Raw genomic sequence first — 22,078 nt, 5'->3', positions numbered from 1 at the left:
TCTTGGTGATCATCCCATGGTACTGACATCTCCAATACACTAAGGTGTTTCACTCCAACTAGGCTTCACCAATAGCCTCTCATAGGCTNTCTTCATGGTGCCAAGCCTCAAATCTTTTGCATGACCTCTTCTGTCCTGGGCCATCAACTACAGCTGAGGCTACACCTTCTCCAGTAGCCTTCAATGACCTCTCACAATGCCAAGCCTCAGCTGTTTTTCATGACATCTTCATGCCTTCAAAACCAGTACCACCTGGGTGACTCTTACATATTACCAAGTCCAGCCATTTCACTTCCTGGTACCCCTTTAATACTCTAACCATATATTTTATATTTTTCCTTTCTAAGCATGCTATGTTTGTTCAAACTTCTCTTTGTGAGACTTAACCAGAGAACAAAGTCTCTGCTGGGCTTTTTTGAAACTTCCTTTGTCAATGCAATTAATGCAATTAAACTGAGTCTCTTCACCTTAGCCTCAGGCAGACTTTTCAGACAAGGGCAAAAAGTAGCCACATTTTTGACCAAAATGCCACAAAACAGTCTTTATGCCACATTCTGAAATTCTTCTCCTTTGAAATCTCTTGGTCCAGGTCAACACAGTTCAAATTACTTCCAGCAACAAAATCTTCCATATTCCTACTAGGATGACCCATTAAGCCCCATTTAAAGCATTCCACTGCATTCCGAATCCAAAGTCCCAAAATCCACATTCTTTCAAATAAAAGCATGGTCAGGCCTATCACAGCAATACCCCAGTCCCTGGTACCAACTTCTGTTTTAGTTAGGATTTCATTGCTGTGAAGAGACACCATGACCAAAACTACTCTTATTAAGGTCAACATTTACTTGGGGCTGGCTTACAGGTTCAGAGGTTCAGTCCATTATCATCAAGATGGGAGCATGGCAGTACCCAGGCAGGCATGGCGCAGGAAGAGCTGAGAGTTCTGTCTTCATCTAAAAGCTGCTAGTGGAAGACTGACTTCCAGGCAAGTAGGGTGAGGATCTTAGGCCCACACCCACAGTGACACACCTACTCCAACCAGATCACACCTCCAAATGGTGCCACTCCCTGGTCCAAGAATATACAAACCATCACACTTGGTAAGTTGGTTCTTAGCATTTGTGTTGGTTTTCCATTAGAGTAACAAATCACCAAAGACAACCAACTGGTGATAAAGAGCGACTTGTTTTAGGCACTTGGTTTTAGAGGCTTAAGTCTGTGGTCAGGCGGAGTCACTGCTGTTGGGCCAATGGTATGGTGGTGCATATTGGCAGGGAGTGTGTAGTGGAGCCAAGCTCTACAGACTTGATGGCTGTGATGAAACAGGGCAGGAGGGAGGGAGGAGTGGAGGACCACTCTCCCCCTTCAAGAGCATGCGTCTAATGACTGGAAGACCTGTCATGAGGTCCAACCTTTCAAAGTTTTTACAAGCTGTCAATGCAATGCTGGGACCAAGCCTTAAACACTCTGGCCTTGCAGGGTGTGGTGGCGCACGCCTTTAATCCTAGCACTCGGGATGCAGAGGCAGGTGGATTTCTGAGTTCGAGGCCAGCCTGGTCTACAAAGTGAGTTCCAGGACAGCCAGGGCTATACAGAGAAACCCTGTCTCAAAACAAAACAAAACAACAACAACAACAAACAAAACAAAAACAAAAACAAACCACAAAACACTCTGGTCTTTGACGGACTTCCAGATCCAAATCCCAAAGCTTCATGGTAGAGTACTCCATACAAGCTAAGTACTTGGTATGTGTTTATTAAACTGAGTTGACATAAATGCAGTTCAGATTTCACAAAAATCTCAGTGGCTATATATATATATATATATATATATATATATATATATATACTTTTTTTTAAAAAAGGCTTATTTTATTTTTAATAATGGATGTGGGGGAAATAGTAATTAAAAAAAAATTTCTAGAGCCAAGCATGTTATCTCATAACTAATCCCTAAACTTGGAAGGCAGGAAGACTGTCATGGGTTTGAGGTCAACCTGCACTGCATAATGAGTGAGACCCTGCTTCAAACAACCAAATATAAACCAGACAGAAACCAAAACTGTTTTTGTAGCAGAAAATAGAGACAGTGTGTGCAACTTATGGGTCATGACCCCTACTCCCCAGGAAAGGACCTGTTTCTCAGCTAAAGTCACAATATTCTAGCCTTTGTCACAGGGCTGCTTTTACACGTCTAAAATGGTCATAGACATGGCGGGAAGACATCAGCACACTTACTCATGCTCTCTGTTTTGGCAAAACTGTGCATAAATCTACATCTAGTTTCTTTTACCATTTTCTGTTTTACAATTTCTTTAGAATTTAGGAAAAATAAGTGTTTTATTTATGGTAAGAACACTAAATCTGTACTTGTCATTGTAACAGGAACATGTTACCTTAGCTGAATAAACGTGAAAGGTTCTAAAACTCCTACACATAATTTCTGTTTATTTTTGAGACAGGGTTTCCTGTGGCTATTTACATATCTATAATTTTTCATTGTTAAATGTAACCATTCATTGTTAAAAAGAAATCATGGGCATGGCTTTTCAGGATATAAGTTGTTAAATACCACCACCAAAGGTGTAGTAAAAAAAAAGATCTATATTTGTGCAGTGTGTATGTGTGTGTGTGTGTGTGTGTGTGTGTGTGTGTTTACTGGTGCCCACTAAGGTTTGAAGAGGGCAACACATTCCCTTGAGCTGGAGTTCTATCCCCTGCAAGAACAGCAAATCCGCTTACTTAACCTTTGAGCCATCTCTCCAGTCTAAAGATGTTGTCCTTTCAAAATGTAAAGAGATAATACTTTAGACAGAATAAAACCAGCTGATTCAAATTCCTATATAGCCAGGTGTGGTGTTGCACACTTTTAATCCCAGCACTTGGGAGGCAGAATTCCAGGCCAGCTTGGGTTCTGTAGCGAGTCTCTCTCTGTCTTAAAAAAAAAAGTTTCTATACTGCAATAGAGTTCTCCTTCCTATGAATAGGGCCACAAATAATTACAAACTAAACAGTATGATCCATTAGGTAATGCCGTTATAATATACGTATCCATTCTGCAGTAAAATTGAACATGTAATTTGACACGCGTTTCCATGATTTTTTTTCCGTTTCTCTGGCCGAGCTTGGCAGGTCGCCACTGGAGTAGCTGAAATCCACTTGTAGACTGCAGCATCCTTAAAGCTCTGATTAGGCAACAATGTTTGTCTCACAAAACCAGCTCACCGGGTAGGAATAACTATGCCACCGACCACAAGCTCTGTAATTACTGGCAACACAGCTTTCAGAAAAAGACACAGAGTATGTGATTCAAGACTGAGCACGTTTGTGACAAAATTGCCCTTTGCAGAGCTGTTTGCTACTGAGCTAAAATATAAGATCTCCGCTGAGGCCCCTTGGAGCGTAAGTGATGAAAACCATATCTATTGTGGGAGATTAAGGACCCGTCTATTAAAACCAGAGCGATTGACAAAAGCAGAGCAGAGGACAAAACAGGCAGAGCTAGTCCAATTCTCTTTAGTGGGCTGTAAAAGGTAGAATAGTATAGGATCTAACAACGGAAACACAGCCTACACGTCCTGGCATCCTAGAAAACTGAGACCAGGCTTCTGCCAATAATGGGAAAGGAACATTTATGGAACACCTGATATGTGCGAAGTCATCTTTCAGACAAGAGACCATTTAAGAGCTCCTAAACGATGATGGCGGAATTGGCCTTGTAGCTCAAAAGAGCACCTCACTCGGATTCGAAGTAAATAAGAAATATACTCAATACGTGGAAGGGAGGGGCAGGTTAAAAAAAAAAAAAAAAAAAAAAAAAAAAAACCCAAAACGGAGAGAGGTAGCAATAAGGAAAAGTTACATTAAAACAATTCTTAAACATATAACCATATTTTTTTCAAAGTAAAACCTCTTCAACTTCGCAGCTTAGAACTAATAAAAACTCAGGAATGATATCTCCTGGAAACAGACAAACTTTAGCGGTGAAATACTAGCAAGTCCCTTAACATCCGAAAACACGTGGCGGGGGAGGGGAGAGGGAGGCTGGACCAAGGACTCCCACTCCCATCAGCCCTTTCGGCAGCCGAGCGTAGCTGTGGAAGGTGAGCCGACGCTTAGCATGCCGGGGCTTGTAGTCTTCTCCCGGCACCTCCCCGTGGGTTTGCGACGTTTAGCGACTGTGGCGCCTGCGCGCGCTGGGCCGGCGGGGCTGGGGCCGTGGCGGCTCGTGCCGGGTGATGCTAGGCGTATCCCTGGGCGCCAGGCTGTTGCGGGGCGTGGGTGGCAGGCGCGGGCAGTTCGGGGCGCGAGGTGTCAGCGAAGGTAGCGCAGCCATGGCGGCAGGGGAAAGCATGGCTCAGCGAATGGTCTGGGTGGACCTGGAGGTGAGAGTGCGGCCGGGGCGGGGAGGGTGCGGGGAGGCGAGCGCAGATTCGCGCGTGGGACCGAGGGACTCCCCCTGTCCCGGGAAGCAGCAGGGATCTGGGTGTCAGGTGCGACAGGTGAGCATGGCCCCAGGAGCTCCGAGCCAGGAGTTTTTGCCGGGTTCTGGGACTGTTCCCTGGACTGTGGGGTTTCTTTCCATCTGGGTGGAGCCGTCCATGTGTCTGTCCTCCCTCTTCCCTAGCCTCGACCTCCACCCAGAAGTGAATTTGTGTTAATAGTTAGTGAGTCTGAGGATCGTAGGTGAGAGTTGGGGCAGTGACTCTGAGCCCTGCTCCGTCCCCACCTCCTAGCCTTAAAAGACTGGGTTGCTTAAGCTAGGACTCAGAAGATGACTCAGCCTTACCTCTCATTCCATAAAAGAGAAAATCGAGGCCCCATCGGAAGAGTCAAGTTACCCATTTTAGTTTTAACGCATTCATACCTAGGCCTCTCTTGAACTCCTGTTTTCTCCTTACGAACGGAGTTCAGTAGTTAACTTTTTTTGTTGGGAAAACTTAGGAACCCTTTGTAAACCTCAGAGAGGTAATGTTCGTGAGCTCACTTTTCTGTAGTCAAGTATTCATCCTGCTTACTTTGAGTCTGTTCCCGGGACAAATGTGTTTGACAGTAGCCGGCCGGCAGGAAGTGCCTTCAGCTGTCTCTGAGCACTCAGAACTTAACTACCCGGAGTACTGTCCAGAAACACCATTACTGATCATAGAATGTGAGCTGGGTATACACAAAGGAATCCCTGTTAAATAAACTTGGGCAGAAGAGGTTTTTTTTTTTAAAAAGGTGGTTTCATGTGTTTGTTATATGCTTGTTTATTTCTGTTTTACAGATGACAGGATTGGACATTGAGAAGGATCAGATTATTGAGATGGCCTGTCTGATAACTGACTCTGATCTTAACATTTTGGCTGAAGTAGGTGATGCCGTGTAAATACATTCATACCACTTAAAGGGCATTGGGGATCCAAAGGTGCCTTCTTGTGATCTCACTGAAAAATTTAGCAAGATTGAGGTCTGTGTAGATTAAGGCCCGGTGCAGTATACTAAGACAATGTAATATACTATGTTAGAGTTGGTATTGGAACCAACATAATCCACTTCATAACTGGATTAAGTTATCAGTTGAAATTTACAGAATTCCCCCTCCCCCAAGGCTACAACAGTTCTGCAGGGTTTACATGTGTATTCTTAGTTCTCATGATGGTAAGATAGGCTCTGTTAATGATGTTCATTGTCTACCTGAAGACATTGGGTTACAAGAGATTTGGGGAACTTGCTCAGGAGCATTTGGCTAGGTATTGGGGGAAGCTGGTTAAACTATTCTCTAAACACAGGCAGTCTCAAGTGTTCCTACCAGTATCCAGCCAGCTGGGTCCTCATCTGGCTTGGTGTCCCCTGACAGAGTTTCCCATCTTTATGTTCTAACTTTGGCCTTAATTCCATATATAGTCCCCCGATACCACTCTATCGGGGATTGGTTCCAGGATTCCTCTGTAGAGACCAAAATCTCATTCACCTGTATCCTCGAAGGAGATGCAGTATTTCTCATGTACTTTGAATCACCTCTAGATTGCCCGTTGTCATTCTTGTGCTCCCTATAGAATACCCGACATAACGTTCGTGCGTGTAAGTAGTGTTCACACCATGTTGGTAAGGGAATGTTAAGAAAAAAAAAGTAGCCGTATGTGTTCCTTACAGACCAATGATGTTTCCATCTGAACTGGGTGGCTCCTCACAGATGGCACCCATTGTTCCAGGTGGTTGACTGCCTTCTCAGTTAGGCTGTGTGGTTCCTGCACATCTCTGTTAGGGTTTTAGAACGGCTATTCAGAATGTGCTCATGGTGATTTTTATCAGCCGTGATAACACTGTTTATGCTGCCTTTAACTGAAACCTTTAGCAGAACAGATAGAATAGACCTGTTGGCACTTGCATTTAAGCACCCGTGAAGCATTTCAAAAGATGAAATCCCTGACCTTGAGACCATCCTCAATGTTCGAAGTCACTGAAGAACAAAATAGGCCAGGCATGGTGGCACGAGTCTTTAATCCCAGCACTTGGGAGGCAGTGGCAGGTGGATCTCTGTGCATCCGAGACCAGCGGTCTTTATGGCGAGCTCCTGGCCAGCCAGGGCTACCTAGTGGGGGTGGAGAGATGGCTCAGCAGTTAAAGCATGTACTACGCAATCATGAAGACAAGCGTTTGTGTCCTAATACCCAGGTCTTACAAGCGCCTGAACCTCCACCTCTAAAGGACTTGATGGCCCACTCCTGGCCTCCATGTGTCTGGCCGTACCAGACACATGCATACGCATAGAAATCAAATGAAACAACAAAGCCTGTGGAGATGGAGCAGGTATGCGTGCGGAAAGAAGAGTCTAGTTCATAAATTAGGTTCTCAGAGCATGAGCTAGCTCAGTGGGCACTGGGGCCGCACACATTTCCTGTTTACAGTTAGGACACCTTTTTATTCCCTGGGTAAGCAAAAGGACTTTTTATTCCCTGGATAAGACATTTTTAGCTGGGCATGATGTTACACACTTTTAATCTCAGCACTTCAGAAGGCAGAAGCAGGGTGATCAATGTGAGTTTGAGTCCAGGCTGGTTGACAGAGTAAGTTCCAGGTCATCTTGGGCTATACAGTGAGATTCTGTCTCAAATCAACAACAGCAAAACCTAAAAAAAGAAGCATTTAGAGGTGAATTCCTGTCTTGTCGTGGCATCAGGCTTGTCATTTCGTTGAGAACCATGAAACTATTTTTTATATTTCTTACAACAGTTTCCTGTATAAATCAAGCCCTGAGCTTTCGGTTTGCACACTTATTTTTCTGACTTGGGATTATTTTGGTGATGAATGGTCAAGTGTCTTTATTTTGTCATCCCTGCTTACTCTTGGCCAACGAAGTGTTTTTCTTTTAGACGGTGGACGACCTGAAATGCGGTTTAATGGATCAGTTGGTTGATATGTACCCGAGGAACTTTGGTGTGTGTCCATACAGTTGCTCATGAATAGGGTGTTTGTTCAAAGGCTTAAGTCAGATGAGGATAAGGGTGTTAAGAAAAATACTTAAGGGATGTCAGTTGCATGGGAAGTATGTTTTATTTTCATGGAAGAGTCTGAGGAAAAGTGTTGTTTGCTGGTAGAAGCAAACTTCATTTGGAGTCTTAGTTTGCCAAAGGGCACCTAGAAGGGGTCAGTTGATTTATAGTATGTATTTCTGTTCTTCAGTTTTTTGTTTTTTTTTTTTTTTAGACATAGCTTTTATTTCTCCACCAAGATTGTCGACATCTGTTTTTGTATTTGGCTACAATTCAGTTTTAGACAACTGGCCTATTTTAGTACAGTTCTAGACTAGCTGTAGAGTTTACTCTGTAGTGGCTCAGTGGGGAAGGCAAAGGCTCTTGCTGCCAAGCCTGACAACTTGAATTTGATCCTTAGCAACCACGTGGTGGAAGGAGAGGACCAGCTCTCAAAAGTTGTTTTCTGACCTGTGTGTGTATGTGTGTGTGTGCGTACGCACACACACACACACACACACAGACACACAGAGGAATATGTTACACTTACATTCTTGCATATAAATAAGTAAGATCAATACACTGTAGAAAAAGAATATAAAATGTGTTGGTTATATAAATTTGCATTCATTTCAGTGATTGGACTGTGTGTTTACCACCTTACCAGTGTGTTTATCACCTTACTCCTTGCATTCTGTTAGGGCATGATAAGGAAAGTTAGATTTTCTTGCGACCCTTACCTTTTAAGGTAAAACAAAAATCATTTGCTAAATTCCACGTGTTAGGCTCTCTAACAGACTCACAATTTTATCACCTGGGCCAGAGGGCTGGCCAGCTGGCTCGGTGGGCGGAAGCATTTGCCTCTGACACTGATGGCCTGAGATTGGTACCAGAACCTGCTTGGTAGACGGAAGAGGTGACTCTCACAGTTGTTTTACTTCCACGCTCATGCTGTGTGTGTGTGTGTGTGTGTGTGTGTGTGTGTGTGTGTGNGNGAGAGAGAGAGAGAGAGAGAGAGAGAGAGAGAGAGAGAGAGAGAGAGAGAATGCACAGATAAAATGTAAGGGCTAGAGAGATGAGTCAGTAGTTAAGTAGTATGCTGCTCTTACAGAGGACCAGAGTTCAGTTCCCAGCACATATGCTGGGCAGCTCCTCGGCTGTCTGTAACTCCATCCATCTGTGCTCCGTAGCCTCCAAAGACACCAGCACACATGTACACAGGCACACAAGAATACACGTAACAACTAAAAATAAAAAGTTGTTTTTTTTTTTTTTAATTTAAAGAAAGAAATAAATTGAACTGAAAATTCAAGGACCATTTTTTCTTTAGGTATTACTAGTTATTTCTGTAAAAACGTTTCCTTTTAAAACATAAAACTACTGAAAATCACAGGGTAAGTGTGTCCACAGTGCACATAAAGCAGTCTGTTGTGTTTATTTGGTCCTCCTTCTCAGCCTTATCTTCTTCAGAGCATCTGTATTTTCTTCGTGTTCTGTGTGCAAATATAAATGGGTATTAAAAACAACAAACATGTCTAGGTGATGGCGTAGATCAGTACAGCGCTTGCTGTGTAAGCAGAGAACCAAGTTAGATCACACCTACATAAGAAGCCAGCCTGGCAGTGTACATCTGCAACCTCAGTCCCAGGGAAGTGGAAATAGGTGACTCTTTGGGGGCTTGCTAGCCAGCATACTTGGCAAGCCCGGGTTCCCAGGTAGATGGCTCCCGATGAAGAACACCATAGAGGAAGGTTGTCCTCTGAGCTCACATGCATGTGTAAAGAGGCCCCTCTCCCAGTACACGCATAAATAAACACAAGTTGAAAGTAGGGTGAGTTCTGTTGATTCTTCTGAGACAGGGTCTCACTTTGGAGCTCTGGCTGGCTTGGAACTTGCTATGTAGACCAGACTGGCCTCAAATTCAAAGAGATCCGCATTCGCCTCGACTCGTCCTCTTCAAGTGCAGTGATCAAAGGTGTGCACCTCCGTGCCGAGAGCGAGCTTCTGTCGGTTCTCTATGACTAATGGCTCTCCCCACCCACAGGGTCCCAACCTGATTATCAAACAGCCGGACGAGTTGCTGGACAGCATGTCAGACTGGTGTAAGGAGCATCACGGGAAGGTAACATTACCAAATGACAGGATTGCTGCTTTGGGGATCTGTCACAAGCTTGTCACTCCCCACATCTGCTGTGCCCTTGGTAGACGTTATGAAAGGGTTAGAGGACGGTGGCTTAGGCAAGCCCGGGCGGCTGCTTGCTTATTCACTTTCCACTCTGGGACCTCTCGGGAGTGCCTCCTCCTGAATGCCCTCTTTTTTTTCCTCTCTCTTCTACATTCAGTCTGTTGCAAACGCATTGTGGAGTTTCGAGTGTTGCTCAAGTCAGTCTTTTGGGTAAGGTTAGACCTCGACCCACAGAGAAAGGGGGCCTACCGCTCTCCTGTCGGGAGCTGTTTCTTCCCAGAGGTTCCATCCTTGGACTCTGAGCGCCATCTTTTCTGACTGTGGAAGTGATGTTAACGAATCAGGAACATAATTCGGTTCTCCTTCTTTATAAGGCACGGAATTGGTGTAAAAAGATGGCAGTTTCAGTTCACACTTGAGCCCCCCCTCCCCCTCCCAAGAGTGGTCCAGCTGTGGTTAACAGTTACCTCTTTTAGAAGTGGAGTTTCATTCTCTGGATACCTTTGAAACCTGACTTGATGTGTCTGTGACGGGGGCTGGGGATTCTCTCTTGCAGTCTGGTCTTACCAAGGCGGTGAAGGAGAGCACGGTTACTCTGCAGCAGGCAGAGTATGAATTTCTGTCCTTTGTACGACAGCAGACTCCCCCGGGGCTCTGTCCACTTGCAGGTAAAATCCAATCCCATGTCTTACCTCGTAGACCGTCTTCTTACGGTAGTGGTTCGAGTAACTGAAGTCCCGGAGAGCGCAGCAGAGGCCTTGCCTCCCACTCAGCTGATCCGGAGTACTCGTCCACTTTTGTATAGCGGTGAAATGGCTTGGAACTCGATCTGAGAAACACACATGAACTCAGCAGCCCCCCCCCCCCACCCTTTCCATGTTTTTATTATGGAAAAAAAAATTGCAGATGCACAGAGAGGTTGAATTTGGCCATCATTCATCTCTGCCGCCTTGGTTTCCCCTTATATTTTTCTTGCCGCTTTTGGACATTTGAAAACAGACTGCTAGCTTTGCCATACTGCTTCCTAATGTCCCCGCAAACAGCTCCGAAGAGTAAGGACATTTTTCCATAACACAGGATTGTTACTGCCTTGGAAATAATTAATCCCATTTAAGAATTCCTGGGGTACCCAACCCACATTTGAAGCACCCCCAAGTGTCTGTTTTTGAACCCAAAGTTAGTCGTTGGTCATATATATTTTATTCTGTTATTTCGTCTCTGGTTGGTTAGTCTGGAGTCATTCACCTGTCTTTTTTTGTAACACTGATTTTTTTTTTAAAAAGTGACCAGATCTACTATAGTAGGAGTTTTAAAGGGTTGACATTGTCAGAGGGGAGGTAATGTTCTGTTGGGTGTGTGTGTTTGCATTTCTATATGTAAATTAATGTGGCAACTAACATTTTAAAGACAAGGAAAAGTTTTGGCATTACACATAAGAACATATATTGTATATAATTTTTTTTTCCTTAGCTGATGCGGCTGACGTCTATTTTAAAGTTCTCATTTAAAAAAGTCCAGTGTTTAAAATAGAAATTACTGTATGAAAGCGTGAATGTGGATATGACTTGTCAAAAATATTGGTTGGAATGTAAAAGAAAGGTTTATCTACTATATGATTCAGTTAAATTTTTAGTGTTAGTAGTGTGGACTTTGTGACACTGGGAACAAGTTTGCACATCTGGTAGGAGCTTGAAAAGTAACAGACTTAAACTCTTTAAGTGCATGGAGTGCTAGACGCTCATTCTGCCCACGAGAGGCCGCTTACGAGTTTATTGTGAACTAGACTGAGGACCTGTTGGGGAATCTGGATTTGTAACTACCCTGAAGTACTCAGACTCGATGGAGACATCCAGAGATGCTTTTTTTTTTTTTTTAGGATCGGTTAACTTCCATTTCCAGTATGATCTATGAATGTCTGTGTCGTTCTGTACACTGTTAGAAATGCGCAGACGCGGTATGCTTCCTGTCTTTCTAGGGAACTCAGTTCATGCGGATAAGAAGTTTCTTGACAAACACATGCCCCAGTTCATGAAGCATCTTCACTATAGGATAATTGATGTGAGCACTGTTAAAGAGCTGTGCAGGTAAGGGCTGCATTTAGGATCCGTTACATTACCTCACGTAGCACGTTGGACTGGAGAACTTGTAGAAAATAAGCAGCTAGAATGGAGGGCGCTGAGTGGGTGTTTGTCTGCCTCGTTCCAGTCTCTTTTCCACGAGCCCGAATGTATTCTGAGTGGCGAGGCTTGCGAGAAATGTCACAAGTCTTCCACACAGATTTCGTCAAAGCAGAGTGTGTATGCGTTGGCCCGCCCACTGGGAACACAAAGATAGAAAACTCTTTGAGTAGCTCAGGGCCTAGTGAGTTGACCGAGGTGTAAAAAAACACCTTAAAAATAAACCGCCCGCGGACCTGTGTAATGGGAGCGCTTATGCAGACTATGAGGGGGCCAGGAGGAGCTTATGGGCTGGAGCAGCACGGGAGTCAGCTGTATCTGGCACACAGCCTTTTGAATGAGATTTAGAGGTTTGAATGAGGAACAAGCACTTCTGAATGCTAGCAGAGATGGGAGGGTGCTGGGGAATTGAAAGCTAAGACAACACAGGCACAGGGGTGCTGGCATAGAGCACAGTTAGTATGTGTGTCTAGCATGCAAGAAGTTCTGCCTGATGCTTGGATGAGGGAACGAAAGAGAAGCGGTAGACAGGGTTGGTGTTTCCAGCTGGTGGATGGTGGGACTGACTGTTCTGAAGAAAAGGAGAGCTGGAGACTAAGAGCCACACCCATGGATAGGAGTGGAGGATGTGTGGTCCTATGTATAGTAACTTAGTCTAGTGGGTCGGGCAGAGATGCCCAGTAGTTAGATATGTAGGACAGAGATTGTGGCGAGGGCTGGGTTGGCGTTAGAGTCTCAGGAGCCCTCTGCATTGACAGGCTTGTTTAAAGAGAGTATCTTGGCGAAGAGAGGAAAAGCCTTTCTCCGTTGCGAGTCCCTTGGAAGAGGCTGGGGAATGTAGCTCAGTTGGTTGAGTGCTTGCTTAGTGTGTAGCCGATTCCCTGCCCCTCCTACACCAGGCGAGAAACCTGTTTACAGTACTCTGGAGGCCAGCCTGAGCGCCCTGAGACCCTGTCGCAAACACAGAAACCCGTAGATAGATGACTTGAAGGCGATGGCTCCGTGTGCTTGAGATGGCTGCCTTTGAGAGTTTGTTATTTTTACTGTGTATAGACGCTGGTACCCAGAAGATTATGAATTTGCACCGAAGAAGGCTGCTTCTCACAGGTAAGACTGGGACCTACCAAGGATCTGCCAGTGTGACACACGCTCAACCCCAGTCCTGACTTCTAAACAAGAACTGCTCTACTCCGTTCTTCCTTACTGGGCAAAGGATAAGTCTGAGCAGTGGAAGAAGGAAAACTTTCTTTTTCGTTTCTTTCTTTATTTATTTTTTTTTGGTTTTTCGAGACAGGGTTTCTCTGTGTAGCCCTGGCTGTCCTGGAACTCACTCTGTAGACCAGGCTGGCCTTGAACTCGGAAATCCGCCTGCCTCTGCCTCCCGAGTGCTGGGATTGAAGGCGTGCGCCACCACGCCCAGCGAGCGAGGGAAAACTTTGTCACACTGAGTCCCAAGCTTGCTGGTCAGGCTTCTTGTTCTCAGTCTTGGACATTTTGGTTTTTGTTGTTTTATTTTTAGTCATATAGTCTGTTACTTTCTTAAAACTTGGTTTGGAAATAAGATGAGACAATTTGTGTCCTTTGTGGAACCTGGCACCGTTGGTCCCCTTCTCCCAGAGGACGCGCAGACAAGGGTGGCCATCTGAAGTCAGAACAGTGTAAACTTTTCTCCTACCTGGATACTTTTGCTTTTCTGTCGTGTCTGTGCTTGCAACGCCAGGCATATATTTGCAGCCATTTAAAAAGAACAGCGGACTGGTAAGGACAGCCTGAGGGAAGCATTTGGTTTCCTGATTTACCGAGTTGATAACACTGAATACAGATCTGCTTAGTTGATGCTCTGTAGTGTACAGTTTGAGGCGTCACAGAAAGACCCGTCACTGAGCTAGAATGGCCTTCAGTGTTTACAGGGATATACCTAAACGATAGCATACTAATCCAGCTCTAAGACACTTTATCAGAAACAAGGTTTGGGAGTTTTGACTTTTTCCGATTTATTAATTTTCGCGTGTGCGTGTGCGTGTGCGTATGCGTGTGTGTGTGTGTGTGTGTGTGTGTGTGTGTGTGTGTGGAAGATACATGTGTGGAAGATACAGAGGACAGCTTGCAGGAGTCAGGCCTGGTGGTTGACCTCAGGCCGTCAAGCTTGGCAGAAGTATCTTTACCCGCTGACCCATCTCACCAGCTTCAGCCGAGAAGCTGATAATCACCTACATTTCCCCATCATTATGTCCCTAAGTAGGTGTGAAGAAGACTTGCCTCTGTAATATAACAGGTAGACATTTCTTCAAAGAAGTGTGGCTACTCACACAAGATGGCATAACTCACAACTCCACATAAACCTATGCCAAGATTAGGCCGGGCTTTGCCCAGTGGGTTCCAGAAGCACCCACTTGAGATGTCTGGTCTGTTTCGGAGCTCGGTGTTGTGGTAAGAGATGTATTGGTGGGGAAGCACCTGCTTCACGGTCATGAGCACTGAGACCTAAGCTCAGTCCCCAGAACCCATGTCACAGTGCTGGGCAAGATGGTATGTGCTCTCAGCACTGAGGGGACAGAGAAGGGCCCCTAGGGTTCCATGGTCTACCTCTCTAGTCTAGTTGGGGAGCTCTGGGTCAATGAGAGACCCTTGCCTTAAGAATTGAGACATTCCTGAGAGTGATACCCTTGGTTGTCCTCTCCCCTACACGTGCATGCATGCATACATACATACATACATACATACATGTGAAATTATATCTCCAAATAATATTTCACATTTATTCTTTGACAATATCATGCACATTTCCAATGTATCTTGATCATATCTACCCCAGCTCCCTCCTTCCCATCACTACACCCCCTTCCCTAAGACATTCTTTAAGTGTCCCCCTTGTGGCTTTTTCATTTTTCTTTTTGTGGGGGTATGGGTGGGTTGCGACTAGGTCTCTCTGTGTCGTTCTGGCTGTTTTAGAATATACCATTTAGACCAGGCTGCCCTCGAACTCAAGAGCTCTGCTTGCCCCAGACTCTGGAGTGCTGGGAGTAAATGTGCACACCACCACACCTAACTTCCTTTTGTTGTTGTTGTTTAACCTACTGAGCCACGCATGGATGTGGGGTCATCCACCAGAATATGGGTGGCCCTGGCATTGAAGAAAATTGACCCCCTCCTCTGGCAGCCATCACTTGCCAATAGCTCTTCAGCTAAGGGTAGGGAGCTGCATTTTTTGAGTTTTAGTCCTCTGCTAGACACACACACACACACACACACACACACACACACACACACACACACAGGGCTTAGGAAGAAAGTGGATTATTGCCTTAGTCACAGAAGTGAATGCCATAAAGCTCCGGCACTGAGGTTTGTGCAGTGAATCCTCTCGAAGAGGCCCTTAGCCCACCACTGTGTATTGACTTGCTTGCACACCATTTTAATAAACACGGTTACCTGATTTCTCAGGCTTCAACGGCCGAGAAACAACATGTCGGAGAAGAAAGGCTGTTAGGTGGAGGCAGGCTGCCACTGGTCCTAGCACAAATTACCACAAGAGAGGAGGCAGGGCCTCCTTTATGGCTAGGTACTGTGTGATCTGGATAATTGGCGTTCATTAGGATGACTGAGTCAGGAGCTGTGGTGGGGATGTAGGTGGGTTCTGCTTGGGAGCACCCCTAACTATTGCATAGTGGTTCCCAGACTTTGGGTCTTGGGCTGCTGCTGGTAAGTATTCTGTGAATGTGCTTGCATTGCAGAAATAGTGTATGTGTAGTACAGGTTCTTAGGGATTTGTGGTACATGTTAAGTTAGTAATCACTTTGTAGAGGGCATTAGAGACGAAGTGGCTAACCGATCCCCTCCACCCGAGACATGTGCCACAGTCCTCTGGACCGGTGTGGGGATTTCTGATCTACTTCTTTTTGTTTGTTTGTTTTGTTTTTTCTTTCTTTCTTTTTTTTTTTTTTTTTTTTTTTTTCTCGAGACAGGGTTTCTCTGTTGTAGCCCTGGCTGTCCTGGAACTTACTTTGTAGACCAGGCTGGCCCTCGAACTCAGATCCGCCCGTCTCTGCCTCCCGAGTGCTGGGGTTAAATCTGATCTACTTCTAAAAGGTAAACCAAAGCAGCAACTGCTCCTCCCCACACCAGCCCATGTCCACTGCCTGGCTGGCTCCCGGGTGACTTGGGACAAGTCACGAATTTCCATCTCTGGGGTTTGGGACTTTTTTTTTTTTTTTTTTTCTTTTTCTTTTCAGTGTGATGTGTTTGCTTGTAGGGCACTGGATGACATTAGTGAAAGCATCAAAGAGCTTCAGTTTTACCGAAATAACATCTTCAAGAAAAAGACAGATGAAAAGAAGAGGAAAATTATAGAAAATGGAGAAACTGAGAAGCCTGTGAGTTGATGCCGGTTCTCACGCCGCAGAGCCTGGCTCTCAGAAGCCACGTTAGCGTCTCTCTCCTGCTGACCGTTCGGCACAGCACCTTTTCTAAAGAAAAAAAAAAATCTTTTTTCCAGTTAACTTTGCATCTTCAGATTCCTCAAGCAGACAAGACATCACTCTTCAGTTTCTTCTAATCTGCTGTTTCTGTTCTGACAGCAGCTCCTTTGTAAGCTTCAGGCCACACCCACCCCCTCAGTCCATATCTGCACTTGCTCATAGGCCATTCCTTTTATTTGAATAATAAATAAAGCTAGTTCTATTGAAATGCAACCCCTTCGGCACCCTCCGCTCTTTATCACACAGTTTTTGGGGACAGGTGTTTTTTACGTAGTGTCGCTCAGGCTTAAGTTACTCAGGGTGCAGTTGATGAACTAAACTGTGTGTTTCGAACAGGGAGTAAACTTAAATTTCTTTTGCTTTACCCATGAGAGTGGAGGGGGAAGCTAGGTTGTAAGATTTGGGCTCCTCATTACCCAGTTCACAAGCTCGAAGATAGACCACATTCAGGAAATTCTGGTAAGCACACAGGGGTCTGTAGGGGGTCCCTAGCCTCTAATAGCTAGAGAATAAGTGCCAGGCAGTCCCCATGTTGTGTTTATAGACCAAAACTAGCCCGTTCCTTTAGGTAAGTAGCCAAGAAGGGATTTCAGTGTGAATATGTGAAGTCCCCAATCTAGCTAGCCAAGACCACTGGATGGGCACCTCATTCTGACTGACATTCCCTAAAGGCTATTCAGAATTGGGAAAGGGTGGCCTGCCTCTTATCAAGAACCACCAGAAAGACTTTTAATGATGGTCTCAAGTTGTACCCTTATTCAGGTTCTTGCATACAGAGTAGAATGGTCCTAATGTGTGCCAGTTACCCATGCAGAGAGCCCTAGGTAGTGGACTTGAGCCGTCAGTATCTTCACCTGAGATACACTTGAACGTGGGCTGAATTGTGTTTCCTAGACATCTTTAGAGAAATAAATGGAGGTTTTTGGTGGAACTTCTGCCAAATGAACAAAGTCAGCTTTAGGTTCACATTTCTTCTATGGTCTGTGGGGCTAGAAAGATGGCTCAGAGGTTAAGAGCACTGGCTCTTCCAGAGTACCTGGGCCCGATTTTCATCACCCATACAGTGGCTCACAACCATCCCGGCAAACTCCAATCTCAGGGAATCCGACACCTTCTGGCCTCTGTGGCTGTTGCATGTGTGTAGTGTATAGCCATGCATTCGGGCAAACACTCTTACACATAAAAATAAATATAGAAAAGTTTGAATAGATAAAGGGGCTAGAGAGATGGCTCAGCAATGAGCAGTGTACATTGCTCTTGTAGAGGGCCGAGTTTGCTCTCCAGCACCATTGTTGGGGTATTTCACAACCAATCACTCCAGCTCCAAGGGATCTGGTGCCCTCTTCTGGACTCTGGAGGTACTGCACAGAGACACATGCAAAGTCTGACTAGATCAGCACTTTTCAACTTTTCGCAGAGGTCAAATATCAGATAATCCTGCATGTCCGGTATTGCATTACGATTTGTAACAATAGCAAAAAATACAGTTATAAAGTAGCAAAGAGAATACATTTATGGTTATGACATGAGGAATTGTATTAAAGGTCACAGCATTAGCAAGGTTGAGAGCCACTGCTTTTTACTTCATGGTGTGGTTCAAATAGTTAAAACTGACGAGCAAACGGGACAGTCCCCGTAGGTGGGCACACCGTGTGTATGGCTTTAGTAGCGGTGTCCGGATCCCAGTGTCTTGGCTCCCACTCTTGTATTAGACTCTGTAGCACAACAGCAAAGACCCCCCCCTTCCCAGGTTTGAGGTGGAAATACCAAGCCTCCCTCCGCAGTACTGTGTAGCTAGGTAGCTCGCATTACTGGTTCTTACTGTGTCGCAGGCACAGAGCTTGATGCTCTAACCGCGGCATTCAGGTTCATTCTAGCAATTCTCCCGAGCTGGGTGACGTTAACTTCACTTTATAGATACTGGCAATGGAGGTTCGGTAAGTGAACTTGCCAGCGATTGAGATGCGAGCCCTGTTCCTAACTGTACTTACCACCCCATCTGTTCTTCTAAACATGGATGTTGGCATAAGCCATGTGGTCACACCCAGCTGTGGCCTTCAGTTTTCACCTAGTCCTGAGGTCCTCAACCTTCCCAGCATAATACAGTTCCTCATGTCATGGTGAGCCCCAACCATAAAATTACTTTCGTTGCTACTTTATAACTGCAATTTCGCTACTGTTACGAGTTATAATGTACTCATCTGACATGTAGGATGTCGGATAGGCCTCTGTAAAAGGGTTGAGAACTGATCTAGTCAAACCTTACATGTGTCCCCGGGTGCAGTGCCCTCAGAGTCCAGAAGAGGGCACCAGATCCCTTGAAGCTGGATTGCCTGGTGCTTGTGAGCCACCCAACCTGGATGTTACAGCATCCAACAGGGTGCTGGAAACCAAACTCCGGTCCTCTGCATTGTGGTAGCCTACACAAATGGCTACTTTCTAACTTCTGTATCTTCCTTTGTTCTGTATCTTGTTTAATAGACCTGTCATCCTGAAATAAAGCCCATATTACATTTAGTGGAATGATTAGGCACCTGGCCTGAGGCGAGTTGGCAGACAGTCCTGAAGGCTTGATGCCGCGCATTACTTTTTACTGTGCTTAAGAAGTGAGGAGTTCAAGCCGGGCGTGGTGGCGCATGCCTTTAATCCCAGCACTNGGGAGGCAGAGGCAGGTGGATTTCTGAGTTCGAGGCCAGCTTGGTCTACAAAGTGAGTTCCAGGACAGCCAAGGCTACATAGAGAAACCCTGTCTCTAAAAAAAAAAAAAAAAAAAAAAAAAAAAAAAAAAAAAATTGGGGAGTTTCTTTATTTTGGTGGGGCCTTTGGGTTTTTTTTTTAGGGGTATCCCTGAAGCTCTAGAGTAATCTGTGACACGAACATTGGTTTAAACTACAACTTCAGCTCAACCTCAGTATGTGTGCTATGCAGAGGCTGCTGCTCTTGGGGCCTCTCATGTAGTGATTCTCCTGCAAGCTGTATTCCTGGGGACATTAGATGGCTCAGGAGGAGACTGAAGCAGCACCCAGGGACAGTCCACTTTAGCACCTCCACAGCCATTTCACAGAAGTAAGTCATACCTGAGTGATCTCATCTACAAAACAGTGCTGTTCAAAAACCAAAACCAACCAGACCAAAAAAAAGCTGACAAATGCAGAGAGAAACTGATCTCATGGCCACTTTTTCTTTTTCTTTTTCTTTTTTTTTAAAAAAAAAAAAAAGACAGGGTTTTACCGTATGGCCCTGGCTGTCATGGTACTTACTATGTAAACCAAGCTGGTCTTTAACTCATAGAGATTTGCCTTTACCTCCCAAGTGATGAGATTAAAGATGTGTGCCAGCTACCAGGCCTAGCAAAACTGGCCTTACATGTGTGTGCTGTAAAGGAAAAGGTAATAGCTAGTCACACCAAGTACAGGTCACACTTGTGGTTGTAAATGAAACCTGCAGCAATAAGAACACATTGAGCGTCCCAGGGTCATCCAGATAGCCCCCAGTTTTCGAAAACTAAGAAGCTGTAGAGACCGAGAAATCGTTTGTTGCCGCAATAAGCCATATGCAGCAGATTGATGACAACAAAAGATATTTTATTCTGTATCTGTCGATGAAGGCAAAAGCAATTAGGTTATGGATTTATTGCTCTACACGGTGCATCTGTTAGGAAGATTGCATCATAGATATTTAAACAAAGCCTTTCATTGGAAAATGAAAGAGAGCCCAGTAAAAAACGTAAACAAAGACATCTTCCAAAGCCCCGCAGAGGTAAGGATTCATGTCTGCATTCCACTAGAAAGCAGGCTGATTCAGCAGGGCAGGTTGGAAGTGGGGTACCTGAGATATTGCTTAGTCTGCATTGCTTAGTGAGCTTAGTTTTGCACGTGGCTTGTTAATTTAGGATACAGTAAACGAGGGCATCTCGGGAGAACACATGCTAGAAACTGGGGAATGTGAGCGTGGGGCAGCAACAGTGTTTGTGAGCATCACATGGACAAGCATCCCACGAGTAGTCACAGATAAGCACGCATTACATGACTTGGGTCCTATCACCCTAGGCATGTGTTCTTATTGCTGCGGATTTCTTTACACTCGCTCACACCAAACACACATAATTCACTATGAATCATTTTCAGAATGATCCTGCCCTAGGGCCAGTATGCAATTGGAAGCAGCTTGCAGGATTGAACCTGGGGACCCTGACCTGTGTTCTTAGGAAGAGTTACAGCCTTTTGATTCTTACCAGGAACAAACAGGAGGTAAGTTGGGGGGGGGCACTTGCTTTTCTGTTGGTGTCAGCAAGGTCTAATCGATGTTTTGTTAACGAGACGAGGGATGGTTAGTCAAGCTCTGTTCTTCAAGAGTATCCAACAGTCTTACCCACTGTGGTAAAACATGCCTCTGAGCTCTGAGTTGTGTGTACTGGACAGTCTAGATAAATTCCATTTGAGTAGCTTATAAATATGGAACAATCTAGCTACAGAAATGTGTAACGTTGAGTATCTTTAAAAAAAAAGTACATGGTTGTGTATGTGTATGGTGCATGTATATGCAGTATGTGCGGTGTCCATGAATATGTGCAGAAGCCAACGGAGGTCAGCCAGTGGCCTGCTTTATCAGTCACTCTCTGTCTTACTTGCTTGACACAGGATCTCTCACTGAACCTGGAGCTAGGCTGGCATTCAGCAAGCCCCAGAGGTCCCTCTGTTTCTACCCCCACAGTGATGGTGGCACAGTCACATGTGGTCACACTCGTGCACACGCAGTGAGCATCTAACCCACCAAGTCCCTTTCCACCCCCGTGTCATACTTTGGTCTCTCTTGGTTATACTATGTTCAGGCAATCATTTTTTTCTATACATTCTTTTTCATCTCAGATGTCCGTCAATACTTTGTTACCTAATTCTACATTACGCTGTTTTCAAGATCTGTGAAATGGGCTAACGTGGTAGCCAATCATTATATACATAAGTACATAACTCAGAGCCAGCAGAAACTTTGAGATAGCTGGGAACCACAGGTCGGGCCACCGAAGAACAGCTGAGCACACCAGGAAGGGCAGAACTGCAAGCTTCTGGAGACTGGGGCCTTCTGTGCCCTAGGGCCACTGCCCCCCAGTCATCTTCAGTCTTCGTTTTATGCAGCTTTGGGTTTTACTGAAGGCAAAACTGCAGCATCTGGGAATTCCTGAGAGAACGCAGCCTCTATGCCAAGAAGGACGTTACAAACATTGCTGCCACCACTGTTTCGTAGGTTTATTTTAAAACAGTGAAGATGTAGGATCAGAAAGAAAGAACAGGTACTTGAAGTGGAATGGGGTTTCATTTTGTGGAAATTCCAATCATGAGCTTTTTGTTCATTGTATTTTAAAACAACTAAAAACCAGTCAGTCTCCAGGTTAGAGTTTGGAACTGTTTTATCTATATATCTGTCTGTCTACCTGTCTGTCTATAGATATCTATCTATCTATCCATCCATCTACAGGATCTCCACTGTATAGTCCTAGCTGGTCTGGAACTTGCTATGTAGACCAGGCTGGCCCCTGGAACTCATATCAGCTATCTTTTCTTCCTGAGTGTTAGGGTTAAGACTATATGTCACCATACCCAGCTATGCTTTTAAAAATTACTTCCTGGACTAACTTCATATGTGAATATATTTTGGTCATTTTTTTCACCTCTACTACCTTCACTCATCCCTCTCCCGTCCTGACAGGACCCCTCCCCTCAACAAGTCCCGCCTATTTTCCTATCTTGCCTTTTTGTGACCCACCGAATTTAATTTGGTTGCTTT

General features: G+C 45.0%; 1 protein-coding gene across 1 annotated transcript; it reads left to right on the top strand.

The window, feature by feature from the left end:
* The first annotated feature begins 4,149 nt into the window (after positions 1 to 4,149).
* Positions 4,150 to 16,507, top strand: Rexo2 (RNA exonuclease 2). Its single transcript, XM_021206749.2, has 7 exons — positions 4,150 to 4,385; positions 5,267 to 5,350; positions 9,499 to 9,576; positions 10,196 to 10,307; positions 11,615 to 11,723; positions 12,870 to 12,923; positions 16,069 to 16,507. Exons 1-7 carry the CDS (start codon positions 4,239 to 4,241, stop codon positions 16,196 to 16,198), a joined length of 714 nt encoding a protein of 237 aa, XP_021062408.1. The 5' UTR covers positions 4,150 to 4,238; the 3' UTR covers positions 16,199 to 16,507.
* The last annotated feature ends 5,571 nt before the right edge of the window (positions 16,508 to 22,078 follow it).

Source organism: Mus pahari, chromosome 10, assembly GCF_900095145.1.
Source record: "Mus pahari chromosome 10, PAHARI_EIJ_v1.1, whole genome shotgun sequence".
Classification (NCBI taxonomy): Eukaryota; Metazoa; Chordata; class Mammalia; order Rodentia; family Muridae; genus Mus; species Mus pahari.
This window is presented reverse-complemented; position numbering and strand designations above follow the sequence as displayed.